General features: G+C 36.7%; 1 protein-coding gene across 6 annotated transcripts in view; it reads right to left on the bottom strand.

The window, feature by feature from the left end:
* RBMS1 (RNA binding motif single stranded interacting protein 1) overlaps nucleotides 1-25,606 on the bottom strand; it is a 345,593-nt gene that overhangs the window by 9,664 nt on the left and 310,323 nt on the right. For 4 of the 6 annotated variants that reach the window (XM_090143846.1, XM_031599563.2, XM_031599565.2 and 1 more), the window contains 4 exons: nucleotides 23,268-23,359; nucleotides 10,855-11,012; nucleotides 8,293-8,372; nucleotides 324-439 (listed from right to left, as the gene is read on the bottom strand). In XM_090143846.1, coding sequence (XP_089999972.1) covers nucleotides 324-439; nucleotides 8,293-8,372; nucleotides 10,855-11,012; nucleotides 23,268-23,359 — 446 coding nt within the window. The remainder of the gene's footprint in view (nucleotides 1-323; nucleotides 440-8,292; nucleotides 8,373-10,854; nucleotides 11,013-23,267; nucleotides 23,360-25,606) is intronic. The other 2 variants (XM_090143847.1, XM_031599564.2) reach the window with 1 other exon arrangement.

A 25,606-nucleotide genomic window follows, 5' to 3' on the forward strand; every position in this document is an offset into this window, starting at 1 on the left:
GTTCTGCATGAACAAAAGGGATTACCTACTAGATGTAAATAAAGTTACGTTTCACATAACTTTATAATATCAAAGATATTTCAGATATACTCCTGACCAAAGCAAAGGAGATTTTAGTGTTCACTTTAATGAGATACTTTTTTTTTTTTTTTCCTCTTAAGGAAGATACAGTTAAGCAGTTTATAGAGTTGCAAATTGTCAGGTGAGGGTTGCTTGCATATTTTTAATATGCCAAAGAGCCGAGCCAAGAAGTCTCAATGCCTATCATTTCCATAAGTATTCATTATTGTACACCCACACTAGAGCTTGAAGGGAGGACTTACAAGTCTCACCTCGCCTTCTCTGTGCCATGCTCTTCCATTCTGTATGTATTTATTCTGATTCTGTCTCTTTTTCTGTCCTCCATCGGCAAACTTGCACAACAAAGGTTCTGCAGGAACTGAGAAGGAAGGAAGAGTATTACTTGCAGTACTATTCATATATAGGGAGGTACAAGTATGGAAGGTGAAGAACACTATGTGAAATGGCTTTCAAATACTTCTCCTCTTCTTGGAGGGCTCAGTAATGTCCCAAAGCGTCAAGCAGTTCTGCTCATTGAGAACGACCAGAGCTGCACTGTACTTCCACTTAGTCACATCTGCCAGATAGACTGGACACCTTTATCTCCTGTCACCTTGCACTGAAAAAATGACACAACTTTCCATTCCCTTTCTATCTCTGATCTATATCTATCTATCTGTATATCTATATCTATCTATCTATCTATCATGCAATGCAACCACAAACTCTTCAAGATTTTTCTTTTATCTCATTCTTTGCAAAATGCCATTAAATGGTGTCACTAAATGTTTTTTAGTTTTGGCATAACATAATCCTTACCACAACCTCAATGCCTGAAATGCAATCAATCAAAAAACAAAAGTTAGCACAGTGCTCTTTCCTTAAGACTGGCTTAAGCTGCAACAGCTCTGTGTACCCGTGGCTGAAGCACAGAACCACATCACACCACACCCTCCCTAATCACAGGGTGGAAGCTCTGTTATGACTTGGATGTGAACACTTCTCTGCCAGTAATTCCTGAGACATGAGCTGTCTAAGCTTTAAGGTGACACTCCTCTGAGCAGTTCTCTGTTTGGAAACACCTGAATGAGACAAGGCTGGATCTGACAATGTGCAAATGTCCCAGTGCAGAGTAAACGACTGTGTGTAAAAAATCATCCCAGAGGAAAATTTTAGCATATCTATATTCTGCAATAAAATCTAATAAAACCATGATCAGTACTGACGTGCCCTTCATTATGCCTGCATTTAGAAAGGACTATTGGTACTTCCCTAAGTCAGAGGAACAGTGAGTACTGAAAACCTCAGGGGACCAACGGTCCAACCCAGAATCTGACTTCCAAACTACTGGCACAACCATAACACAGCCCACTGCCAGCCAAGACATTGCTGGTTTTGAATGGCACACATGAAATACTAGCTCTGGTTCTACTGGGGAAAAAAAATATACACTTCCTACATGATACATCACTGACAGCTTTCTCCAAGAAAGGTGATGGACTGGGAGGCAGAGCTGGAGTGTGGCTGCTTGTCTCATCTCAGGACGGATCACGTGTCCTTCAGAGATCTGCACTGCTGTGGCTCATACGCTGCTATTCAGCAGCCACATAACCTTTATCTCAGAGAGTCAGACTTCATTGTACCTGACAACGGAATTAACTTCAAATGGATTGTCTTACAGAGAATAGTAATTAAAATCCCATAACCATAAAATAAACTAGAAAAAGGTTAGGCTAATAAATGGGAAAAATATTGGAGACTATGGAGGGTGGAGTAAATCCGCAATGAAGTACCAGAAACCTGCAAGTAGGAGACAGAAACTGGAGAAGAAGAAGGAGAAAAAGAAGAAGGAGAAAAAGAAGAAGGAGAAAAAGAAGAAGGAGAAAAAGAAGAAGGAGAAAAAGAAGAAGGAGAAAAAGAAGAAGGAGAAAAAGAAGAAGGAGAAAAAGAAGAAGGAGAAAAAGAAGAAGGAGAAAAAGAAGAAGGAGAAAAAGAAGAAGGAGAAAAAGAAGAAGGAGAAAAAGAAGAAGGAGAAAAAGAAGAAGGAGAAAAAGAAGAAGGAGAAAAAGAAGAAGGAGAAAAAGAAGAAGGAGAAAAAGAAGAAGGAGAAAAAGAAGAAGGAGAAAAAGAAGAAGGAGAAAAAGAAGAAGGAGAAAAAGAAGAAGGAGAAAAAGAAGAAGGAGAAAAAGAAGAAGGAGAAAAAGAAGAAGGAGAAAAAGAAGAAGGAGAAAAAGAAGAAGGAGAAAAAGAAGAAGGAGAAAAAGAAGAAGGAGAAAAAGAAGAAGGAGAAAAAGAAGAAGGAGAAAAAGAAGAAGGAGAAAAAGAAGAAGGAGAAAAAGAAGAAGGAGAAAAAGAAGAAGGAGAAAAAGAAGAAGGAGAAAAAGAAGAAGGAGAAAAAGAAGAAGGAGAAAAAGAAGAAGGAGAAAAAGAAGAAGGAGAAAAAGAAGAAGGAGAAAAAGAAGAAGGAGAAAAAGAAGAAGGAGAAAAAGAAGAAGGAGAAAAAGAAGAAGGAGAAAAAGAAGAAGGAGAAAAAGAAGAAGGAGAAAAAGAAGAAGGAGAAAAAGAAGAAGGAGAAAAAGAAGAAGGAGAAAAAGAAGAAGGAGAAAAAGAAAAAGAAAAAGAAAAAGAAAAAGAAAAAGAAAAAGAAAAAGAAAAAGAAAAAGAAAAAGAAAAAGAAAAAGAAAAAGAAAAAGAAAAAGAAAAAGAAAAAGAAGAAAAAATCCCCAAATAACTAAGGCAATTATTTGTGATTTGCCAGAAGTTTGCTCTCCATCATATTGAGCACAGATCTGGTCGTGGGAACCCTTATGTTTCTGACCTTCCACCTTCTTTTGCTCCCCACTGTGTCCATAAACGATACCAAATGATGCAGCTCTCATTAAAAGGAAAAAAAAATAAAGCAGTAGACTGTCTATTTCATACCACCAACTGCTCTGAGAAGGTTGTATAGCTTTCGTCTTCCCTGATTCCAGTTCAAGATCTAAATGCTGATAGGAAGGACATCTGCAGCGAAAAGCCTCAGTTTTTGGCTGCTCTTCCATCCTTGCGACCTGAGCACTACTCATGTTCATTGCTTTAGGAATGTGATGACTGGTGGTCATCGGAGAAGGCTCAGGAGAGATAACTCTTCACAGGAGCGGAGTAGGATCTACTGATCCCCCTCCAACAGATGAATAATCACAGCCCTTCAGAAATTGATTTCTTCAGTTTAGCCTTCCTCCTATTTCTCCTAAGATATGTAAGATGTTCCCTCTCTAACACATATTACATATACACAAGAAAAAGCTGCAGCAAGCCCTACAGACCAGTCAGGCAATCTTTTTTTTTTGTGGTCCAGGAAGGAAGGGAGAGTCATTTTTATTGTTTAATTGTTGGGAAGTGTGCAGGCCCAGATGAAGGGAACTGCTAATCACTCAGTGATTTGTCTGTATGTGCAAGACAGGGAGGCACAGCATAAATATTCAGAGTAGCATTCACAGCTAAGAGATGGCTGATTTACAAGGCTATGACTTACAGTGGATTTATGCATCTCTGGCTAAGATACGGAAAATGCCCACTCTGCTGGTGCTTAATGAAAACCAGCAGACACCTAAGTAGGATGGAGATGATGAGATATTGCTGCAGAGACAGTCTACAACCACACACTTTTCAGTACATTGAAACCTGGCTGTGGAAAGAGCAGGGCAGATCCTCCTGCCTTGAATCGCCCTCCAGGACCAATATCTTAACAGAAGAAATAAATGAATAAAATGTTAGTGTAGAGAGAAAATACTTCCCTGTCATACTTGTTGTGCACATGTGTACATTAGAATTCAACCTTCGTCTGCCCAAATAAACACCAAGCGCTACAATGGGGCTTCATGTTTGTACTCTTGACTTTATATGGCTAATTTGACAACATTTCAATAATCTCTGCTTTCAGATATTCAAAAATGTAACACAAGTTTTAAAATACTATTCTCATTAATAATGAGTTTTCTGTTAAACTACACCTTTTAAAGACTTTTATTATATATTTGCTAATGACAAAGCATATGAGATTAAAGAATTTTAACATTAAAACAGCACTTTAATGATATGGCAAGCCTGTACAGCTAGAAACTTCTGCCAAAAGCAGTGGGAATTAAAAAATAGGTTGTGCAATCCAAGATATCAAATATCAGGAGCTCTGTAGGTTTCAAGAGGAACAAAATACATAATCCTCACACCATCCTAATCTTCACTTATACACAGCATTCAGGGTTACACTTATGTAATAATTTACATAGGACTTAATAATTTGTCACAAGAGTGACATTTTGATATTTTGAGTGGTTTAATAAGTATTTTTTTTTTTCATTTCCAATGTCAATGCTTCAAACTAAGGAGCAATTATAAATTATGAGAACAAGAACAGGAAAAGCTCCTAATCTTTGATTTAATGGGTAAAATCTTGGTTCTGATGCCTTCAGTGTGACAATCAGAAGTTACACCAGCACAGTGACCTCTTGATACCCTTTGGCTATGGTTTTCAGACAGTGGATCATAGATTATTTCTAAAGGGTCTGTGAAAGATGACTAAGAAATGTGAGTTTATGTCAAATGGCTGAAGTCACTTTATAGATTTCTGCAACAATAAATTTCTGGATAATTTCAAAGGTAAGCAAATAAGAATTTCGGTAGTCCATTTTCCTTCCTCTTCTGCACTAGACAGGTAATCAAGACCAAAACCATTTCTAACGGTGGCTGCCACACCTGGTACACTTCTCCCTGGCCTATGTTAAGAGCGTGGCAGAAGCAGGGCTCTCACACCTGTCCCCAGCTTTCTCCCTGAAATAAAGTGCAAGTGATCAGTGTCTGCTGCAAAAGGGAAGGGGAGGGTTGGACATGGATAATCTATGACCTCTGGGTCATTGCTGTCACCCATTGTTCCTTGAGCAAAAGCAAAAATACTACGGGTTGCTTAGAAAGAGTATGTCTTTTTTCCACTGAAAAAAATGCATATATGCAAAACACCAAAAAGCTCTTTTCAGTAAAAGAGCTACAAAATAATTTAAGAGGCAGAAAGCTCTTGTAACTCCTCACCTTAAAATAAAAAAAGTTAAGAAAGATGAATACACTCAGACTTACATACCTTGGTGTGTCCTTATGTATTCTACAGAATAACTGCTTTATGTAATTATTTATATAATTATTCTCATGTATCATCATGCAGCTACACGCTTCTGCAATAAGGAGGAGATGCCTTTCTTGATTTTGCCCAGCAGATCAGTTCTGCAACTGTTATAGATCCAGCACAAAGCACAAAGATAGCGAATATTAAATATATTTTTAAAAGGAAGGATGCTAGAAGTATGCTATGTCTGTCCTCACTACTCTTCTTCTGTGTTCTGCTCAATATGAGGATTTAATCTCTCTTTCTTCCCATGTACCTCATGAGGTTTATGTTTCATAGAAAAAAAAGACAAACTTTAAATAACTCACTGAAATCAGTAGTTCTTTACAGAGAAGAATAGAACTAAATGCAAAAGTACTTTTCATGAGTATAGCAATAGCATAAATATTCAGTTCAGAAGGGTATGAAATACAAAAATCAAAGCTCTGAGAGAAATGGACTAGATGTTAACAATCCACAAATCAGAAAAACGTATTGCAATGACGTGCCTAATGAAAGTACAAACACCAGACGAGAGCAAGCAGTGAAATGAATGCACCATTTCTAGGAGTTTTAGGATCATATCAACTTGCAGTGCATTTGAAATTGGTCTCTGAGTGAAACCTCCTACTTCCTGACAGAAGACAAACAAGGACACACTAAATATTGAATATATTTCATTAAGCTACTATGGAATAGGGAAATAAAGTCTGAGCAGCTTGTTGCATCTGGCTCCAGCTTGATTCACATCATCAGTGCTCAGTGTGAGGCATTTTGTCACTCACAAGTTCTACAGTCAGTGCATTTGTGAACCCCCTGTGCTACACTTGGCCCTCACAGATTCACAAAGGAATTTCTGTTCTGTCTTCCTATGCTTCACATAATGTTTAACCCATTCTACTTTTTTAGCCCAAACTTAGTTTAAAACAACAAAGATGCATTATGAAAGCATGTTTTTGTTAAACAGATGTTCTTCCTCCCACACCTATTTCATTACAGGCCTTCTCTCCTATCCTCCTCGTCCTGATAACAGTGTTTTTATAGCCAGCTCCCTTTGCTGATTTTAGCCAAGTTTCGAGGACATAATGTTTTAATTTAAACATAGTTCCAGTTCCATGGTTTTATTTTCTATGTATTTGAACTTGCTGCTCTGCAAAAGATGCTAATCTATTTTGAAACATTTTCCTAACCTTTGTTTGTGCAAGAGCTTTCCCCACTGCATCCCCCTCTCTGTCTGCAGGTAGTCTAAAACCACAGCTGCTCCGTGGCTCTGCCCCACTTTTTGGCAGAATGTAGGGTATTGTCAAGCTGCAGCCTCTCATAAGCCTGCATTATTGGACACATGCCTGCTATGTGGTGAGGACCTCCAGGAAGAAACGGAACTTCATAAAAATCATCCCATGGAGAAACAAAACTTCACAGCACCAGCATGGAAAAGTACAGCTAAATAAAGCTGAGGCTATAGTCTACACAACAGCATCGGGGATCTTGCTTGGCATGACTCCCCTGTTCACCTAGTCATTTGTAAAGTTATTCAGCACCACGGCACGTGCACTCATTTCATTTAACTGGGACTATGGTTAATGCAATACACTCGATGGCTCTCTCACTGAGAACAGTGCAAAGCAAGTGAGAATAAGCATACTAAAAACACTAATAGGAAGTTCTATTACAGCTTTTTACTGGCTCTAATTGAACAGAACCCCTTATATGTTAATTTGAACTCTTGGTTTCTCCGTACTTCTTACTCTTAATTATGTCCAAGCAATATCAGCACTGTAAAAATAATCATGGAGGGCAGATCAGAGCACAGTCAACGTTCAGAGAAAATCACCCCATTATCTCTTTGCCCCTAGAGGGATTTTCCACCTCATAAAACAGATTGCTAAATATATGAAATAGAAAAATAAATGTTAAAGCCCCTACACATAACAAAGTTTCGACAAAATAATTGTAGCCTTGACAATCGATCCCAGTGCAGAGGGTCTGCAAAAGCCAGCAAAGCCCTGCATTAGATTAGTGCTGGTGAAGGGAGTGGTTTCCTGTGCTCTGAAGTAGCTTGCCATCCCTACCGCAGCACAGACTGCCTCAAACTGGAGTAATCTTTTAGGGATGAGGCATGTATGCAGCCTTACTGAGCAAGCTGGATTCTCTGCTGCCTGCTGATGGCTGCTTCACTCTTCCTCTGTGCCAAGGCCAGGCTTTGGCAAACATTTCCACCAGTGGTATAAAGGTGGTTCAGTAACCATGTCAACTATGTAATTTTTGAAATTCCCACTTGGGACCCTCAATAAAATGGCTACCAAAAGCAGGCTGGAATCTCAGGCATGCATTCTTTTCTCCGATGTTATCCTGATTTCTTTCTGTTTTACTCTGCTGCTCTGAATTTCCTCATTTTTGAGCTAATGGAATGCTAAGTTTAATATTTCAGAAACAATGCTGACAAAACACTGGCACACTGATGGCACACTGGGGAACTTGATGTGACAAAAGAACTGCAGCATCTCTGCATTTTGCATTGCACAATATTTCTAGAATTATCTTTGTTGACCTCCTGTCACCTTCCTGAAGAACCTCAAAGCCTGCTCCGACTTGAGAGTAAAATCTCCCAGTGGATGAAAATGCCTGGCATAAAGGCACTGTTACAGAATTTAACTTTTTTAATCAAATCTTTTTTTCACACTTAGTTTGGAAAAAATCATCAACAGATGGCAAAAGCAGTTCATTTTTCACCTCTTTACATAGATAAATTGTTCAAGGAAAATCAGACAAATCTAGTTCTGATGCACATACAACACATCCTTGTCTCCTGACTTCAGCTGGAATTATGAGGGATATAATTTGTGTGTAACTGGCCTAAGGCATCTTAGCTGGTCATCTACCTGCTATGAGAATAGACTCCTAGAAAAGAATTAGAGTAGGGAAGTGATATGCCACGTTACAAGTGAGCAGCTATTACAGTCATCCAACAAGAAACAGTTTAATTTTTATAAGGCCGCCTCTGAATGAGAAGCCAGATACAACAATCAGTCTAACAGGCTCCCACTATGTAAGCAGTAACCCATCCATTCATCTCGTTAGAAATACATGCAACATACCAGAAACTCCTGCTGGTGTCTTTATGAATTTTCCATTAAAATGAGCAATCACTGCTTCACATTTTTCTGTTGATTCCATCCTAGGAAAATAAAGAATAATTTACATAAATTAAATGTTCAGATTTCCATATTTCTGCCATTTTTCATGCACACTTCTTTTTTTTTTTTTACATCACTCTTGTGACTTGCTTTCCCATATTAGAGAAACGGAGAGGATGTTTTCTAAGAATACACTACTTCAGAAAGGTAAAGCTAAACACAGTTAATATTTTATACAGTTTAAGGTCAAAGTTAATGCCACAGTGCAAATACAATACTCTTATTTACTCAGAGATTAGGAAAAACATAGATAACTGTAGTGCTTTTGCTTTTTGAAGAAAGTAGATCGATACACATTCTTAATTGAATTCTAAGCGTACATGATGCATACAAAAATAGTTAATGCCATTTTTGATAGATACTGAAGTGATTGTACAGTTTAAGTCAAATGCAAACATGCCCGACTGCACGCCCCAAACTGCCTTTGAACCTTTTAGTTTCTATATATCATCACAACTAAATGATGTGCCTGTCCCTCATTTAATCATCATTACCTTCCAAACAGGAACCAATAACAGAACAGCTGTGGCAGTTACTGAGAATCCAGCATCCTGAACAGGTTAGTGTACTTGTGTTGTCAAAACTAGCCTTAATAGACTGGGTGGATTGCTGCTGAGCTACTGCTGGTCTGGGAGTGGCTCCACAGGTTGCAGCTACATCCTTACATTGCAACGTAGATGTGTCGGCTCTAACAACCAAATTGGACTAAATTGGAACAGATTACTGAGATGTGCAAGTAAAATGAAACTTTATCTTAATAGAAGAATAACATTTTGCTGTCTGAAAGATAATGTTTAATGTTAACAGGGGATTTTCTTTTCATTTGCTCACTGAGTTCTTTAATGTGGATCCACAAATTATGCCCAATGACCTCAGCAGCAAAGCAGCAGTACTAAAAACGAGTTAAGCCTTGGCACCGCTTTGATTCTGATAGCCTTTCTGCACAGACCCACGAGATGTCATCATATATGAGAACCAAAATCATCAAAATGTCAGACTAAGCAGTTTTCTTTATGGTTTCAAAACCACCTTCTAGGGAATTTACTGAAATTCTGGATTTTTGGATCTGAACCAAAGAACTGTAATTTTTTTCTTTCAGATGAAACAAACAATATTATTTAGTTTCAGACTTGAGTCTGACTATATTATCCACCTGGTGAAATGCTTCCACAGGCAAGAAATGATAATCTTTATTTTATGTTTATGTGTTTCTTGGACAATTTTAAAGTTAATATTTTTAACTTTAATATTTATGCAACAATGTTTTAATATCTACCTTGCAGAAGGTAATACTTTTGATTAGATATCACAATAACAGCTTACTCTGTAAATACTGTATTATGTATATATGTATCTATAAATAACAAATACATAAATACATATAATACTTAATGCCCATGTACATAAAAATATAACCTATAACACAAAATCTATTGACAAAATATTTTAAAACTAATCTTCCATAACACCTTCAATAGGAGCAAGGTTTTAAAAACACGTCTTTTGGACTTCTGACAGAATTTTTAAACTCTTCTGACTATATCAGAATAAAAGAATTCCTAAAATACCACTGTTATACCAAATACCACTATTATACCAAGGTAGAATTAGTAAGCAAGTTTAGAGAAAAAAGACTGCATAAATGCACATGGCCTACCAAGTCTTAGCTTGAATGTTACTGGATTCTGCTCTTCACAGTACCTGCACATAGCACTCCCCTATTTTTGTTAATAGAAAACTCCAATTTAACGTCTCCAAATTTTGATTTCCATATAAGTGTTTAGCAGGACTTAATTAGAGATGGGAAAGATACAGAGAAAACTTAGATGAAGAAGCCCCAGAACAAATGACTGTATTAACTACAGAAAAGGCAGATGCACACAGACAGAATATATGGGAGCCATCCGCTAATTTATGAAAAATGTTCATTCTTGTTGATTTAGGATGCGTACTGAATCAAGCTGCCAAATATTTTAAGGTAATTTAAAATTTAATGTAAATGAATACAAATATTTTCTTTCCCCAACGATGTTAATGAACCAGACAACTCCAAGCAATGATATTCAAAAAGTGATGATGAGTGGATTTTCTCACAGGAAGTAATGAAGAAGAACAGATAGATGGGTGATTTTCCCTATGTTTTCTTGTTTGGATTTCAAGCCTCACAAGACAAAAATGTCACAGCAGATGTTTCAGTGAAACACTGCATAACCCTTCAGGGATAGAGAAGAAAGGAGAAGTACAACAAGGAGGAAGTACTAGAGATGAACTCTTATTCTTGTCAGATGTCTACTAAGAACAATAGATTCGGATTCAGCTATATAAGCAAAATGATACACAGCCACATTTTATTAAGCAAAAGATAAATGAGCAAAGCTCTTCTTGTATCTAGATATCCCTATTCTGGCCTTTTCAATTAACAAAGGAAAAATGCTGCCAGCATAGCTAATGACACTGAAGTACCTGGCAAAGCCAACACCACGGCTTGTCCCACTCGAGTCACGCAATATCCTTGTAGAGATAACCTGCCCAAAAGGCTTAAGCATGTTCTCAAGCTCCTGCTCATCCATTGAAAGTGGCAAATTGGAAATGTATAAATTCGTTGGATCCTGTTCTTGTTGCTGAAACAGAATTAAAAACAACTGTTATTATACTAGCATTGGGAAAGACATTTTGAACACAAAATATAAGAGCCATTACGTATATTTACTGCTAAATAGTTTTACCTCTTAGATCCCTTTCTAAAGATGATTCTCCCTAGCATTAGCAATCTCCAACTTCTGTCACTGTATATTGCATTCCTAAGAGAAACTCCCCTCCTCTTGGTATTAAATACTGCTGACAAGGCCATTTTTAAGTGAAGATAAAGGTGAATAATTGACTAATTTATAGTGCATGTTACAACTTCATGTTTCAGATTCTTTCAGAATGAAGAAACAGCAAAATCAACACAAGGGAAAAATGACAAGGAAACACAACAGTGGTTGTGTTTCCTTGTCAAAAAATTACAAAAAAAAGAGATGTAAATTAAACATACAAAATTATAGAATGAGAATACAAAAATAATATGGGGGGAAAAAAAAGGTAATGCATTTAAAACTGGGTACATTGCCAAAATATTTTCATAAGAATAGCCTAATGTACAAAAAAGTGGGACACCGATCTCTTCTCTCATACATGAACATGTTTGAGCTTTCGTAGTAGTTTGACATTATGTATTGAAACAATAAATAAGAGTTCCAAAAATGTCACTAGGCACAGACAAAACAACAGAGCCAGTAGATTATTAGGGCTCATATTAGATATGAGAGACAAACGTAGGCAAGTCTGCAATTCTGCTAACCTTACAGCTGTCTACTTTTTGTGGTATATGTATGTAGCAAGAAATTCCATCTTAATCAAAGAAACATTTCTGTTGAAATCAATTGTTTCAAGTGTTTGTCAACAGATTTTCCAGTTGTGGTTAAGGATGCATCTCTTGCATCTTTCTCGTACTGCTAATTGATGGCTGTACTCTTGTTACTAACTGCATTCTTAATCTACACAGATCTGTATGATTTGGCCCTTAAAGTTGTGCAAAACCTTGATGTCATCATCATAGCTTTCTGTGTAGATCTAAATCTCTGCAGCATGTATAATACTCAGAAGAACTTTACCGGCATTAGAAAAGCATGATATGAAACAAATGTGATTTTGTTGACATAAGCCTCAGTGTATTTTCATTCTGTGCAAGTGGCTTAAGCTACAGAGAAGTTTGAATCAAAACAAAAAACAAAATGAAAAAAACCTGTAACACCTACAGGAATTAAAGCATTTATTGAAGCGATTATAGCTGTGGTGATACCCTCTTATAAAGAATAAACATCAATCTGTCATTAAACTGCCCTTGTATTAATAATATCTCGGCACCTTTAGTAACAAATCGTATAATTCATTAGTTTTCTGCCCTGGATATCATCTCTCAGGTGGGACTGGCATTCCCTAGGGAAAAAAGGGCCTGATGGCTAAGTCTTGGTTCTTTTAGGCACAGAAACAAATTCTTACACTCCAAAAAATAAAGTTAAAACAGGGAAGCAAATCTTATGCTTAAGGACTCATACTGGTTGTTTTGGGGTTTTTTTTTGTTTTTTGTTTTCCCATCTGTATTCAGTTAGAAAGGCCTAAAGTTTTCCATAAGGCTTTCTAAAGAAATTTCAGCATCAAAGGACCTACAAAAAGGAAATGTCCCCATTAATGTTCCCTCCTCATCTGCAACATCACTGATACATGCGTGATTTCTAGCCACATTGAAATCTCATGTAACTTACAGAACACCAACTTTTCCAAGTGCCTGAGTGTTGTCCTAGGCAGTTCCTTTACAATCCATTACAAATGGCATTTAACTAGCATGTATGGTTTTCCTTTTTTTGCCGAGTGCGAAAAGCACTCTCATCTCCCCTTCCTCCCCCTTTAGTAGTGAATGTGTACAGAAGGCATAGAAGTTTGTTTTTCAAATTATCTACAAACATCTGATTTGTCTTTCACTTTAGAAAAATCAGCAGAAAGAGAAGGTGAAAAAATGAATTCACAGGGAACCAAGATGCCACACTAATATTCATTGCTGGGCAGTGTTCAACTATGAAGGAAAAATCTGTGTTATAAAAGTTAGATCTCTGACATATATTTTATGTTTCCTCAGCTAGGAATGTCAGATGAAGAGAATTTTCAAGTTTTTTAGAGCTTGCTTGTTACTCAGATTGCCTTGGAGAATTTTGGGTTATACCTTGAGATATGTAGGCTTACTTTCTTCTTTAATGATCGATATTAGCTAAGTACAAGTACCCTAAAACGTCTGTAAATAACCTGAAACAATATATGAGCTGGAAATCAAACCCTTTGAATATTTTCATCTACTTTGCTAATTTTTTTTTGTTCTATAATAAAAGAAAGCCTGAATTATATTATTGAAATGTTCTCATTAAAAAGTCTAACAAGCATTGGAAAGATGAAAAAATACATAACACATTTTGTTTGCACTAATAAAAATGCAATTTATGTACCAAAAAAGAAAATCTTAAATTCAAGAAAAATTATTAGAGAAAAAAAATCACTTAATTGCAGAACACTGGGGAAATTGGTTTTATTTGGGTGACTAGGAAAATCACATTCCCCTTACCCAGGCTCCGATTCCAGCCTGTGGGGATACCACCTTTCTGCATTATAGATGTTCTGTTAAGGATGAGAGGTCACAAACTTTCCTTGCTAAAGAGACATAAGGCCTACTGCATTTCACTATATGACACAAAGATCTTTCTTCACACATACTGGGAAGCTCAATTCTTGTACCTGTCCACCTAACAGAGAGCTTCATGCCATACATCATGACACAATGTTGTTAGAACAAGAAAATGAATGTTAACTCCAAAAGAACGTAAGCCACTTTAGCACTAGCTAAATAGGAAATCCCTTTGGAATTCTGGGGGTACAGAACCAGTAGATGATTAGGGCAAGTATTATATGTAGCAGATAAATGTATGCACATCTGCAATTCTGCTTATCTTATGGCCATTTACTTTTTACGATACATGTATGTAGCAAGAAATTACATCATAATCAAAGAAATATTTCTGTTTAAATCAATCGTTTCAAGTGTTTGCCTGCTTCTGCTTTTGGTCCTTCAATGGGACCAACCACAGTGGAAAAAAAGTGGAAGATACTTTTAGCTATGCCCACAGCTTGTAAAGAAGGCTGAGATGGGAGACGAAAGGCAAAAAGAAGTTAAGTGGATCAGGCTGTCACCAAGAAATTGTGGGATAGTAGCCAGAATTTCATTCTTCTCTAATTGTCCCAGAACAAAATAGTTAAAATGCCAACAAACACATGCCAAAGTGCACCGAGGTTACAACTACACTGCAGATGCTTCAGCCCTGGGCAGTGGCAGCAAATAAGCAAATAGATCAGAATAAATTAATTTAATTCACTTCTTCATTTTGCTGGGAAGAAGAAGAAAAAAAAAAAAGAAAAGGACTGCCATTGTTACTCAAAATAGCTGTTTTATGATACTGAGATAATACCACTGGGGTGGACATAAAGGAAGACCAAACTCCTTTCCACAATATATCTGGAATTTTATGCAGTTTGGAAGTAGAAAAATTATACCTATTAGCATGCAAAACACCTCCACTTCTCCATTAATTTCTCACGTTATCATGTAGCTTCTGTCACCTCCATAAGATTAAATCTTAAAACAGCTATCTGGGTAAGTGTGGGGAGACTATAAGAAGCAAGTCATTTCCTCTCCCTTAGAACACACTGGATTTCCAAGCTGACTTCCAAATGGCAGCCACAACCAGGACTCCCCATCCAACTTTCTCCTGTCTAACACAAAAGGCACTGTACAAACAGATGTTTGCTTTTATATAAGGATTTGGCACAGAAAATGGTTAAACAGTTAAAAATTCAGGAAGTTTGGAGAGAGACAAACTTTTTCACTCGTCCCTCTGTCTGTCTCTGGCAAACAGCAGTTTAATACATTAAGTTTTGTGACTTCCTTCCTTACTGAAATCTGTCCCACCATAACTTGGTTTACAGTTATTACAGTTCTGTGTTAGAAAGGAAAATTAACTCCTTGGATATCTGACTTTCTGTAATTCAGCAAATGGGTGCAATGAAATATCTGCAAAAATAAGCATCTAACTCAAACCTTGCCTTAGACAGCAATCATTGCAAGTGCTCTCAAAAGTAGATTCTTCATGGTTAAAGTCCATGAAACCATATAATCATCAGCTTTTACCTTAGAAAATTTAAATCTCATGAAATCATTTGTACAACATTAAGAGAATGATCAAAAAGAATAACTGAAGTCAGTGGAGAGAGTCCTACTCAGGATAGCAAACTAGAATATAAACCACTGAACCACTGGAATTTCTCTTTTTTTCTAAATGATTTAGGAAAATTGCTTGAATCTTCGTATCTCATGGAGGTTCTCCTCAGTTAACATGGCCTTCAGTGTGTTCTGAAAGACACTGAAAGTGGTCAGGTCACTGCAGATTATGGGCAATGTCAGGGGATTTGTGGGCCACCATGAGAGCACACATTACTGATGAAACTAGGAAGTCTTATTTTTAGCCATTTGTGTCAGCAAGTTTCTATCGGTCTTTTCTCACCAAATACCTTTAGCTGTGCCTTCAGAACTTCAGAACAGTGCTACTTCAGCTCAATGAACTTGTTATCCCCAAGTAGCATTTGCAGCTCTAGCTTAATAAGCTGACTACAAGATATGCCATTTATCATAAAAGAGATAGAAATGGTCAACTGCTAATGTTCATTTCTGTAGAAAAGTGGTGATCAGGAGTCCTACATAATGTGAAAGGTTCTGCCATCATCTGAAATAAATTAACAAGAACCTCGCTGTGCGTGTGGAATTGTTCCTAAATTGCAAGCAAGAAACTTGGCAAAGCGGTAAGACATCTGTTTTCTCTTGCTCTGTGTAAGGTCACAGATAACAGATAGCCATTCAGAAACATGTGACTAGGAACTGCTCACAGCATGGAAGATCCTCCGGCTGATAGGGAAGCGATTAAATGCTCATCTGCCTTCCTATAGAAACTACTTCAGCATTTACAATTGGCCTGTGTCTCACTGAAATATGCCTGTTTCAGCCACAGTTTTAATACTATCTGACCACAGACTGCTAAAAAGACAATTCATTGGAAAAATCACTACTACAATCTTTACTTCTTATCCAGAATTCCACAACAAATGCATAGGATTAATATGCTTGGCATTTTAATTCATTTTCATAGGCACATCTCTATTATGAATGGAAAGTTTGAAAAGTAATGTTTAACTATAACAAACACTGTGTACAAGTCTGCAATTAAACCCTGCAACCACGTTTCCTTTTTATTACTCCTCACAATTCTTGCTTGCACCCATTGCTCCAAGGGCACTAAAGTGCCCCCTGACAGTGCTGGATATCACTCACGGATGCCACCGTTTCCAGCAGAAAGCAAAATCAGCCCACCAAGGCTCCTAACTAGATGATCATTACAGTCCTTTTCAACATAGGCCATTCTAAGATTCTATGATTCTAACAGGGCATTCAAGCCTGGGCTAAACAAATCACAGTGCTGCTTGGCAGATGAGGTAAGACTTTCGTGAGCTGAAGCTGTGTACTCAAGGGAAGTGGTTGCTAACTGTCTTATTTAATGCAAATGCAATTCCTGAAATGAGAGACATTTTGAAAAATTTGGCTTACTTTCAATTTATTGTAAAATGATTTTTAAGAACGCAGAAATTGCAAAAACATCCAGTATATTTAAAATGACTACCTTCTAGCTTTCTATTGTGGCTAACTGAAATTTAGATAGAGAAATGGGGAGAAACAGCATATTTTCTTAAGACAGTCTATAGCCATAGGATTTAAGACTATTGCCTACAGAAGGTACCACAAACTAGGTAAAAACAAAACTCCTCTTACCAAAGAGATGCTAAAAACTGCTGTAGAAATCTGCTTGAGTTATCTCCTCTTTGCCTGTCATCTGTTCTTTGGCAGTCAGAAACCCAGATGCAGAATAAAGATTACTGCAATATGCCCACCTTTGCTAGTTGGATTAAGTGCACAAGATACCATGGTAACCTAAATTTATTTTCTTATTTTCCTCTGCAAGAACAAAAATCTGATTTAATTCTCCAGAAGGTTGCCACAGTGAAGACAAGTACAAAAAGTAATACATTATTAGAAGTCATACAAGTTAGCTGTTTCTCATTCTTGCTAACTCAAAACCGTTTTCCTCAACAGTGATGTGAAAGACTACCCTTAATGCATTATGTTTAATAGCTTCAGAGCAGCCTTGACTTCTTTTCAAGAGATGAGGACAAGTGACTAAGCAGGCCTTTTCTTCTGCAAAAAACATAGCTGCTGTGCAATTCACACTTTATTTAGTGTGACAGTTCAACTTTTCCAAACAAAGGCATCTCAAGTTAGAATACAAAAGTGCTCTTGCATCAGACTTAACTGGAAGCAAAGATGTAGCTACCAACCTACTGGGAGTGCTTCACAGTTCTGCCTTTCAATCATTAGTAAAGAATATAAAGGTTACCTCTGAGTTCTGGTGCACCAACATGAAATCAGGCAAAGGGCAAACATTTATAACACATTAAAAACACTTCTACATTTAAGAGAAAATTTGGTGCATTGTTTTGAGGGTCAAGAGACTTCTCCAGAAAATATGAACAGTTTCTCAAGACTGATGGAATAGTTGGTATATGCTGATAAAACTTATTTTGCATTGCTACCATTGGGCATTTTCTAACACGACTAAGAAAATGCTCCAAAAGTGTGTCTATTTTTTGTGCATTCCTGCAACAAGGGAAAGTTGTGCATGCTTGAAATAAGGGAAATGATTTGTTAATGTGAAATCTAATGCAATAAGCATAAGCATACTTCCTTGTTCTAGGGGAAGGAAGGAAGTGAAGACTTTAAGGAAGAAATTAAAAAATTTTGCATCTGAAGCCCTAACTCCTAATAATGTGTGACTGCAGGGAAATGTTTCAAAGGATAAACAATGACTCTTCCTCCAAAAATGCACATTAGTAGATGGAACAACAGTCCTTGGCTCAAATTAACAAATGTCACTGTCCTCAGAAATCCTCTAAGTCCATGGACTACTTTCATGAATTCTGTTAGAAGTGACACAAATTAACCAAAAATAAGTTTGTGCTTCTGTAGGGGAAAAAAAAAAAAAAGAGAGAAAGCAACAAAAAAAAGGAAAATACAAACTGGAAAAGACTGAATATCACTCTAACAGCATAGCAAAGTTGTACACAGAGAAGCACTAAAAATCTCATGAACACAGAAAGAGAATAGAGAGGGCAGGAAAGAAGATAAGGTCTTTGAGAAAATCTAGGGTAACTGTCTCATTGAGTCTACAGGAATTGCATTGGATTCAGATGGTTACATTACACTGAATGGAGGAGACCCCTCTAATATAAAGGACCAGGCTGAAATACATTTGCAAGAGCACTGGACTTCATGCTAATGGTTCAGTGATATCCAAAAAGCATGACAAAATCTCTGCTAAAAGGAGTAACTCCATATGTGACACAAATTTAATAGCTATAATATATAATAGCCTTTCACTATATTATCTCAGGAAACAATGTAACCATCCTGAGCTAGACAATATGCCTATGCAAGTCTAACTGTCATGTCAAGAAGTATGTTACATATCATTCAATGAGCTATGAGCTGCCACAGCCAAGCTGCTATTCTAGCTAGCTCGTAATATCTCTTCAATGTCATCAGCATGATACAGATATTCTCATCTGGCTTTATCTAAGCTGCAAACACAATCATACTCTTGAATTAAGTTTGCTGGACACAAAGATGTCAAAAACCATGCTTTTTATAAAACTTTTTTATTCAGTTCTTTTTTTTTACCCTCTACATTTACACAATGGTTTACTTAAGAAAAATAGGAACTGAATTCGATTTTCCTGATAAGAGAGTCACTTTTCCAACCATCTGAAACACAGTTACTTTGGAGCAGAGAGCTAAACACAGCTGAATACCATTTAATGGGACAAAATCTCCTAATACTGACACAAACGCTGTATGTTACATTCAAGATCAAGAATTTACAAGGAATTGGGTTACTTATATCTCTGTAACTTTCAGACTTTATTAACTCGAAAACACTCATTAAAGGTTCTCAGGTTTTAAAATCTCCATTCAAAATGCCAACATACCAATATGCCAAGTAGATTTTCTATATGCACCTACCCTCCTATATCACGTCATTTGCTATCTGCTCTGAGCGGCACATAATCCTACAATTATTTCATTGATTTTACCTTTGGGGTAGAGAGAGGAGAGAAGAGAAAATTCTCAAATAATAAGCATCTACTCTTGTAGCAATCACAACAACTTTTCTAACACAGATCAGTAGTGTTTCTTTATGATATTGTCTGTACTGATCCTATTGAAATAAGTATTTGGGGCATGTGTTTATTTAGGAAAAAATGCAAAGTACAAAGAAATCTTAGTTGAGTAAACCCTACAAAAGCAGCATTTCAAGTATATCCTGGCCTATATATATTCATAGCTCTCTCTCAAACTCATAAAGACCCAGGATTCAGTTAAGCATTTCCAAGCATCCTCACTAGTTTTCAATACATGACTTGTTACTCTAATGGTCTCATTTTTAAAATATCATACAGAATTTTCTTCTAAGCAGGATTGTATTCAAGTCAGCATGTGCTCAAACTCCACATCCCTTGCAAGATACAGAATTCAAACAACTGCAAAAGCTTTTAACAAAAATAATTATAATCTTTTTTTTTCATCATTCTTTAGTAAGAGGAGATTGCCGAACAAACTTTAGAACCCATTTTTTCATCAATTCATCAAAGTGAATGTACTCAGAAGCACAGTTTCAATAAAAGAAGAAACTAACTATGAAAATGGGGAGAACTCTTCAATGCTACTATTAATATTATTTAGGAAAGCATGGCTATGAACAATCATAATTTTTGAACTAATTACTGGTTTGTTATTGAAGCTTTCCTTGAGGAGCAAGAACAATAAACTAATAAAAGAAACTTCAAGAAGAAATTCAAAGGAACCAAAATAAACCAAAACTGACTCTTAGTCAGTTTCTAACTAGCTTAGAAATAACAGAACTCTTGCAAGACATGCAGCTGCTCTTCCATACATCATCTCTAGAGTAGGAGATAAGCCACTGTTTTTGAGCTGCATCCTGAAACAAACTGCCTACCATTACTGCTCACTTCATCTCTTCATCCCCTTTCACGGGTGCTGCTACACACTGGAAAAGAAATTAGCAAGACTGAATGCTGGAAATACACCAATGAATATGAAGAAAAGGGGAAATGCTCATCACCTCCATTTTAATTTTCAGTCAAAAAGCTACTCTCCTCCCCTGGTACTGAAAAAATATCTTCTGTTAGCTCTCAGCAGAATTGCCTTTCCAACAGGAATTTCAATTTCAGCTGTCACCAGAAGATACATTTAACTAGCACACAGCAAAGATCTTCCCAAGTGCTTAAGTGTAATTATCTCAGTAAAGTCTTCCAAATCCAGATCTTTGAAAGGGCAGAATAATTGAAGACACAATGTTTCTTGAGCAATGCTCTAACACTAGGTTCCTTAATCAGCGCTATCAGCACGATATCTCTCAGAACGTAGCCAGTTCCCCACAATGACCCTCATCTCAGGAAATGGCCTGAAGCTGCATGTCAGGCCCCAAGCCCTCCAAGTCTGCTCAGCGATAGCCAAAAGTCAGATCAGATTGGAAACAGACAGCAGAGTACAGCATGAGCTTACCCAGAGCATAGAAAAAGTTCAGAGTCAATATTTGAAGTTATTTCTACAAAGCAAACAACAGAAGTTCTGATAAGTACAATCCAGACAGTTTCTACTAAACTGGGATTTGTAGATGACCTTGTTGAAAAGAAAAAATTTTTAATGTATCTGTATGTAGTTACAGTATGACACTGCAAAAAGGAATTCACTGCAGTCAGATTCAGGCTTCAACAGTCATTTTTTTCCTTTCATTTCATTTGTGATCCAAGAGGAAGATGTGAAAAGCTGGGTAGGAGTGGAGCTATTGATGGCCATGGGCAGAGTGTAGTGATGCTTTCCAAACTGATCTGACAGGCACACACCTCTTTGTGATTGAAGCAGCTGCACTGGTCAGTAAGGAAATCCATCAGCAGACAGCTGGCAAAATGTTCTCCAGATCTTTCAGTGTGACATTCAGGCTAATGCCAGAATAAACACTTTCACTGCAACATGACTGCTTTATAATACTGGCTTTGTAGTGCACAATAGGGTAATATCAAATACATAACAGCAAGTAAACTTTTATACAGTGTAATGCTTATGAAGAGTCTGATCTTTGATCTTGCCAAAACAACTGGAAGAGGATGGCGATTCTCTGTTTGGTACATCCAAGCAGAGATATGATTTTTCAGACAAAAAGAAAAGCAGCATTGTCTGTCCAACCCAGCCAAAATTTCAATGGCTCAAAATAGATAGACAACAAATCAAAGCACTCAAACTCTCCATCAATTATGATTGTTGTAGCACTATTTACTGTTGTTGCTTTTCCTTATTTTTTTCTCTCTTTTTTCTAAATTTATAATTCAATCACTCTTATCGTGCTAAAAAGTAGATGAACAGGTTTCAATCTGATGCCAAATTTATAGTTATAGATTTTCCACAAGTCAGCAGGATTGACAGACTCAAAGTGTCAGAAAATAGATCAAAATGGTCAAGTATTATGACATGCTTTTTCATTAATGCTAACAAAAAGAAATATTAGCAATTTTGCAACTAGCTAGCAGATGAAACGATTCAAAAAATATATCTGGAAAAAATGAGGAAATAATTCATTAGATTACTACAGAAAATAATTAAAGCTTCACCTACTCAAGCAGACAATTAGATCAGCTAAAATTCTTTAATAGCAAAATGAATTTACTTGTACTTTCTTTTCTCGCCTCCTACCTACATATTGTATTTGTAAGATGGCAGACAGAGGCGTTGAAAAATCTAGTGTATATTTTCAAGTGATTACCTAAAAACTAAATATTAATTAAAAGTTATTTAGATAAAATACTATAGAAAGAAAAAAGTCTGGTGTTTTTTGGTAAGCATGTATGTTTGTATCATGGCTGCAGTGAAACATGCATTAAGTATGAAACATATGGTTTCCATTTTGTAGCCCTGGAACCCATCCAAAGACATTTTATGTTGTTAGCTTAACTGTTCTCCTCAGCTGAGAAGCTGTGGAAAATATCTCATCTGAAAAAAATCTGCACCTAATGGAGAACTGCAAAAGATTTGCTAGATCTGCTATGGACTATTAAATTAAAAAAGGCTCTGAGTTTACTGTTTAATTACTGGAATATTTTTATTTAATTAGAAAATAATTTTCAAACTCTAAAGAATCTACTTTAAGAGGTACCACAAATTACATGACCAGATTATGTTGGAAATATTTTCTTAATTGAATAAATTTGTAGTGGTAGCTACGGCTATGGCATTATGTTGGAAATTGGCCATCTGACCTAAGACCACCATATGACAAAACCATTATTAATGTATCATCTCCCTGATTTTATAGATTTACAAAGCTTATCTTATGGAGATAGAGCTCTGCTCTGAAGGCCACATTAAGTAATAACTCAATACAGAGACCAGAGATCAGTAAAAAGAAGATTATATTTCTTTAATTTTAGTAATACTTGATTTTGCCCTGATGCAGAATAGGTTGTCAAAGAGTTGGCTAGGAATATCAAGAAAATCTTAGCATAGATTTATATTTTATTAATGCAAAATACATTAAAAATGCTGAAAACAAAGTCCCTAAGTTAAATTTTGCTTTGTTGCACTTAAGAATTCATCCCCAAATTGCAAGGCTGTTAGCCTCAGTAACCTCAGTAACAGCAATTAGACGATGCATATGATCTCTCATACCTGTCTGCTGGAAGCTGTTGAAGCTAGCCAGTTTGTCTAGAAATTAGCATGATGAATTTAACCCATTAAGCATTCTGTAGTTCTTATTCCTAATACTAATATTCCTAATCTTTCTTTTCATTAAGCCAATGGAAAGGCAGTATAAATTACAATAGTGACAAATCCAACCAAACGCATTTGGAGAATTTACCAGACTCTTTTTTCTTTATTTTGTTAGTCGAGCTGACTTGGGATATGCCAGCTGAAAGTCCCGTTTTGTTATCTGGTGGCTTGAGAACTGTATCCTTCATAAAGCTCTTGCAATCTGAGAATTCACACTGCCAATGCTCTCCTAAGGTATAAACTTGCTCTTCATAAACCACTGCAAAGTTAGCCATTTAATTTAACTCACCTTTGCCATTTGTGCCTGGACTCCACTAGCCTTTAGAGCAGAAACTGCCTTCTGAGCAGCTGCTGGGCTGTCGAAGTCAACAAAGCCATAACCTGAAATGTAAAAAACTCTGTTTTCTCTTCAGATTGTGTATTTAATCAACAAGGCAGCAATCAGCTTTTAATCAAAGACTTCATTTGCTACGAGCATGGTTATTTAATACAGTTTCTTTGTTGGTTCTTCATGTAGTTCCCAGAAAAAAAAAAAAAAAAACTCTACCTAAGTCCTTCCATCTTGTGATGATGGAGACCTACTGTAGTGGAATATATCAATTTCCATGCTCACTAACTATCAGGATTTTGTCCAAATCTAAGAAATAGTATGGTGCTTAGTTTTTGTTATGTGGTACATAACCAAGAAGAGCAAATGTGACATCATAAATTTATTTCAATAGAGTTCACCAAGGAAAGCATAATCTGTTAATTTTGAACTACATTCTTAGTCTGGTTTGAATAAGTGACCAACAAGCCTTTAGGTTACAGGTCATTTACTCAGAACTGGGAGAATAGGTTAGTTTAAAAGATGCATATCTACTGCACCATAATCCAGTTACTTCATTGTACTTACATAAAGGACAGTTAAAATAGAAAGTGAGTGAAAACCCATCTTCAGTGAAATAAAATGAGTTTTTAGTTTTTCCTATCATTACTGAAAACAGAATATAAGTAAGATAGTTTTTCTATGTCACATGATGGAATATTTCAATGTTAATATAAAACTGAACTTAATTATAACGATTTCTCTCTCTCTATATATATGCAACTTGTTTTTTTCTTATTCTGAACAACAATATACAGTTAATAGATTCCGATGCATTTGGATAGCAATATGCCTTGGTGACTAAGGACTGGGGTTTTTAACCCCAAAAAGATTATTAGAGGTTGGAGGCTGCTTCCCTTATTGCAAACCTCATTCTGTATTTTTAAGCCCTCCTCCTTCCCACCATTGAATCATATTAAAAAATCCCTCTCCAATGTCTAAACTGGGATAAAAACAAAAACCAAAAAACTGTAGAGGAGTAGAAAATTCAATCATTTCTTCAGATGGTAACAGTATCCTCTTACAATATGTCTATACTGAGGACAAAAAGGTTGTGCAAAGATATTACTGAGCCAGCTTTAAAGTCCTTAACTTGGGAAAAACAACTAGAGCAGCCTTGTACATCAGACCAAGCTTATATAACCTGCCAAGAAGCTGAAGAAAGCAGCATATTGTTCCGTGTAACATGTGGTGTTGCGGACTGTTAAATTTTGACATGAAACAGAGTGAATTAGCTCATATCAAGTTTTGGGCTGCCAAAGTAGGACTAGTTTTCCATACCCATGCTAGCATAGGTTATCACTACCACGACAATGCAGGGTGCAATATAGATGGAGTTACATACTGATACCAAGCATGCCATCAGAGCTGGCTTTGCCATCTTTTCGATGATACATAAACTCAATTGCTCATTGCAGTTAGTTAGTTTAAGTTAGTTTAAATGCCATGGTATGCTTTTTTGGCAAGAGCCAGAGATGCTGTCAATCTCTTGATTAAATTCCAGTTACATCTCTGCATTCTGCCTACTCATATTCCCACTGCAACTCCGAAGACTTGGAGGGAACTTCCCTGTAGCTTCAACTTGCCATATACTGTTACAGTTGACATTAGTTACTGCTTCACACTGGTGAGATTTCAAATCCGTATTGGAAAAGTCAGCTAAAACATCTTAAAATATTAATGCGAGAATTTCTGTGTTCTGAGATTCTTTGAAGAGACAGGATCAGAAGCAGTGTTGCTGGCAGAGCTCCTGAAGTCTTCAGGAGCTGGGGGAACAGGCAGACTTAAATCAGTTAGCTGCTGTCATCAGAATCAATGGACAGAAATAACTGAAAAGGGCGATCACTATTTCCTAGTCACAATGTGCATGGATGACATCTGCATATAAGCTGAGGAAAAAAATTTAGAAATTTTGGTTTCTGCACCGTCCGTCCCCAATTAACAGCTTAAGATGGGGACCAAGACCAGTGGTACAGGAGCTGCACCACTGCACTGTTTCCAATTCTTCCACAAAAAGCAAGACTTGATTAATGATAAATTCTCGTCTCCTGCCTCTGTCTATCAGCTTTATGCTCTTTCATGAGCTTTACACTCATTAACATTGCTAAATGATCTGACTCAATTCCTCAATTTGCTTAGAAATTATCCTCTTAATTGTAAAAAAAAAAAGTAGTCTACAATCTGATATTTCAGTGTCTGCTGCCACACCTCCCACTACGCACACTGCTGGGATATGAGATTACATCTCACTGTAATCGCAG

The sequence above is a fragment of the Phasianus colchicus genome, chromosome 7 (genome assembly GCF_987193195.1).
Source record: "Phasianus colchicus chromosome 7, bPhaCol1.hap1.1, whole genome shotgun sequence".
Taxonomy (NCBI): domain Eukaryota; kingdom Metazoa; phylum Chordata; class Aves; order Galliformes; family Phasianidae; genus Phasianus; species Phasianus colchicus.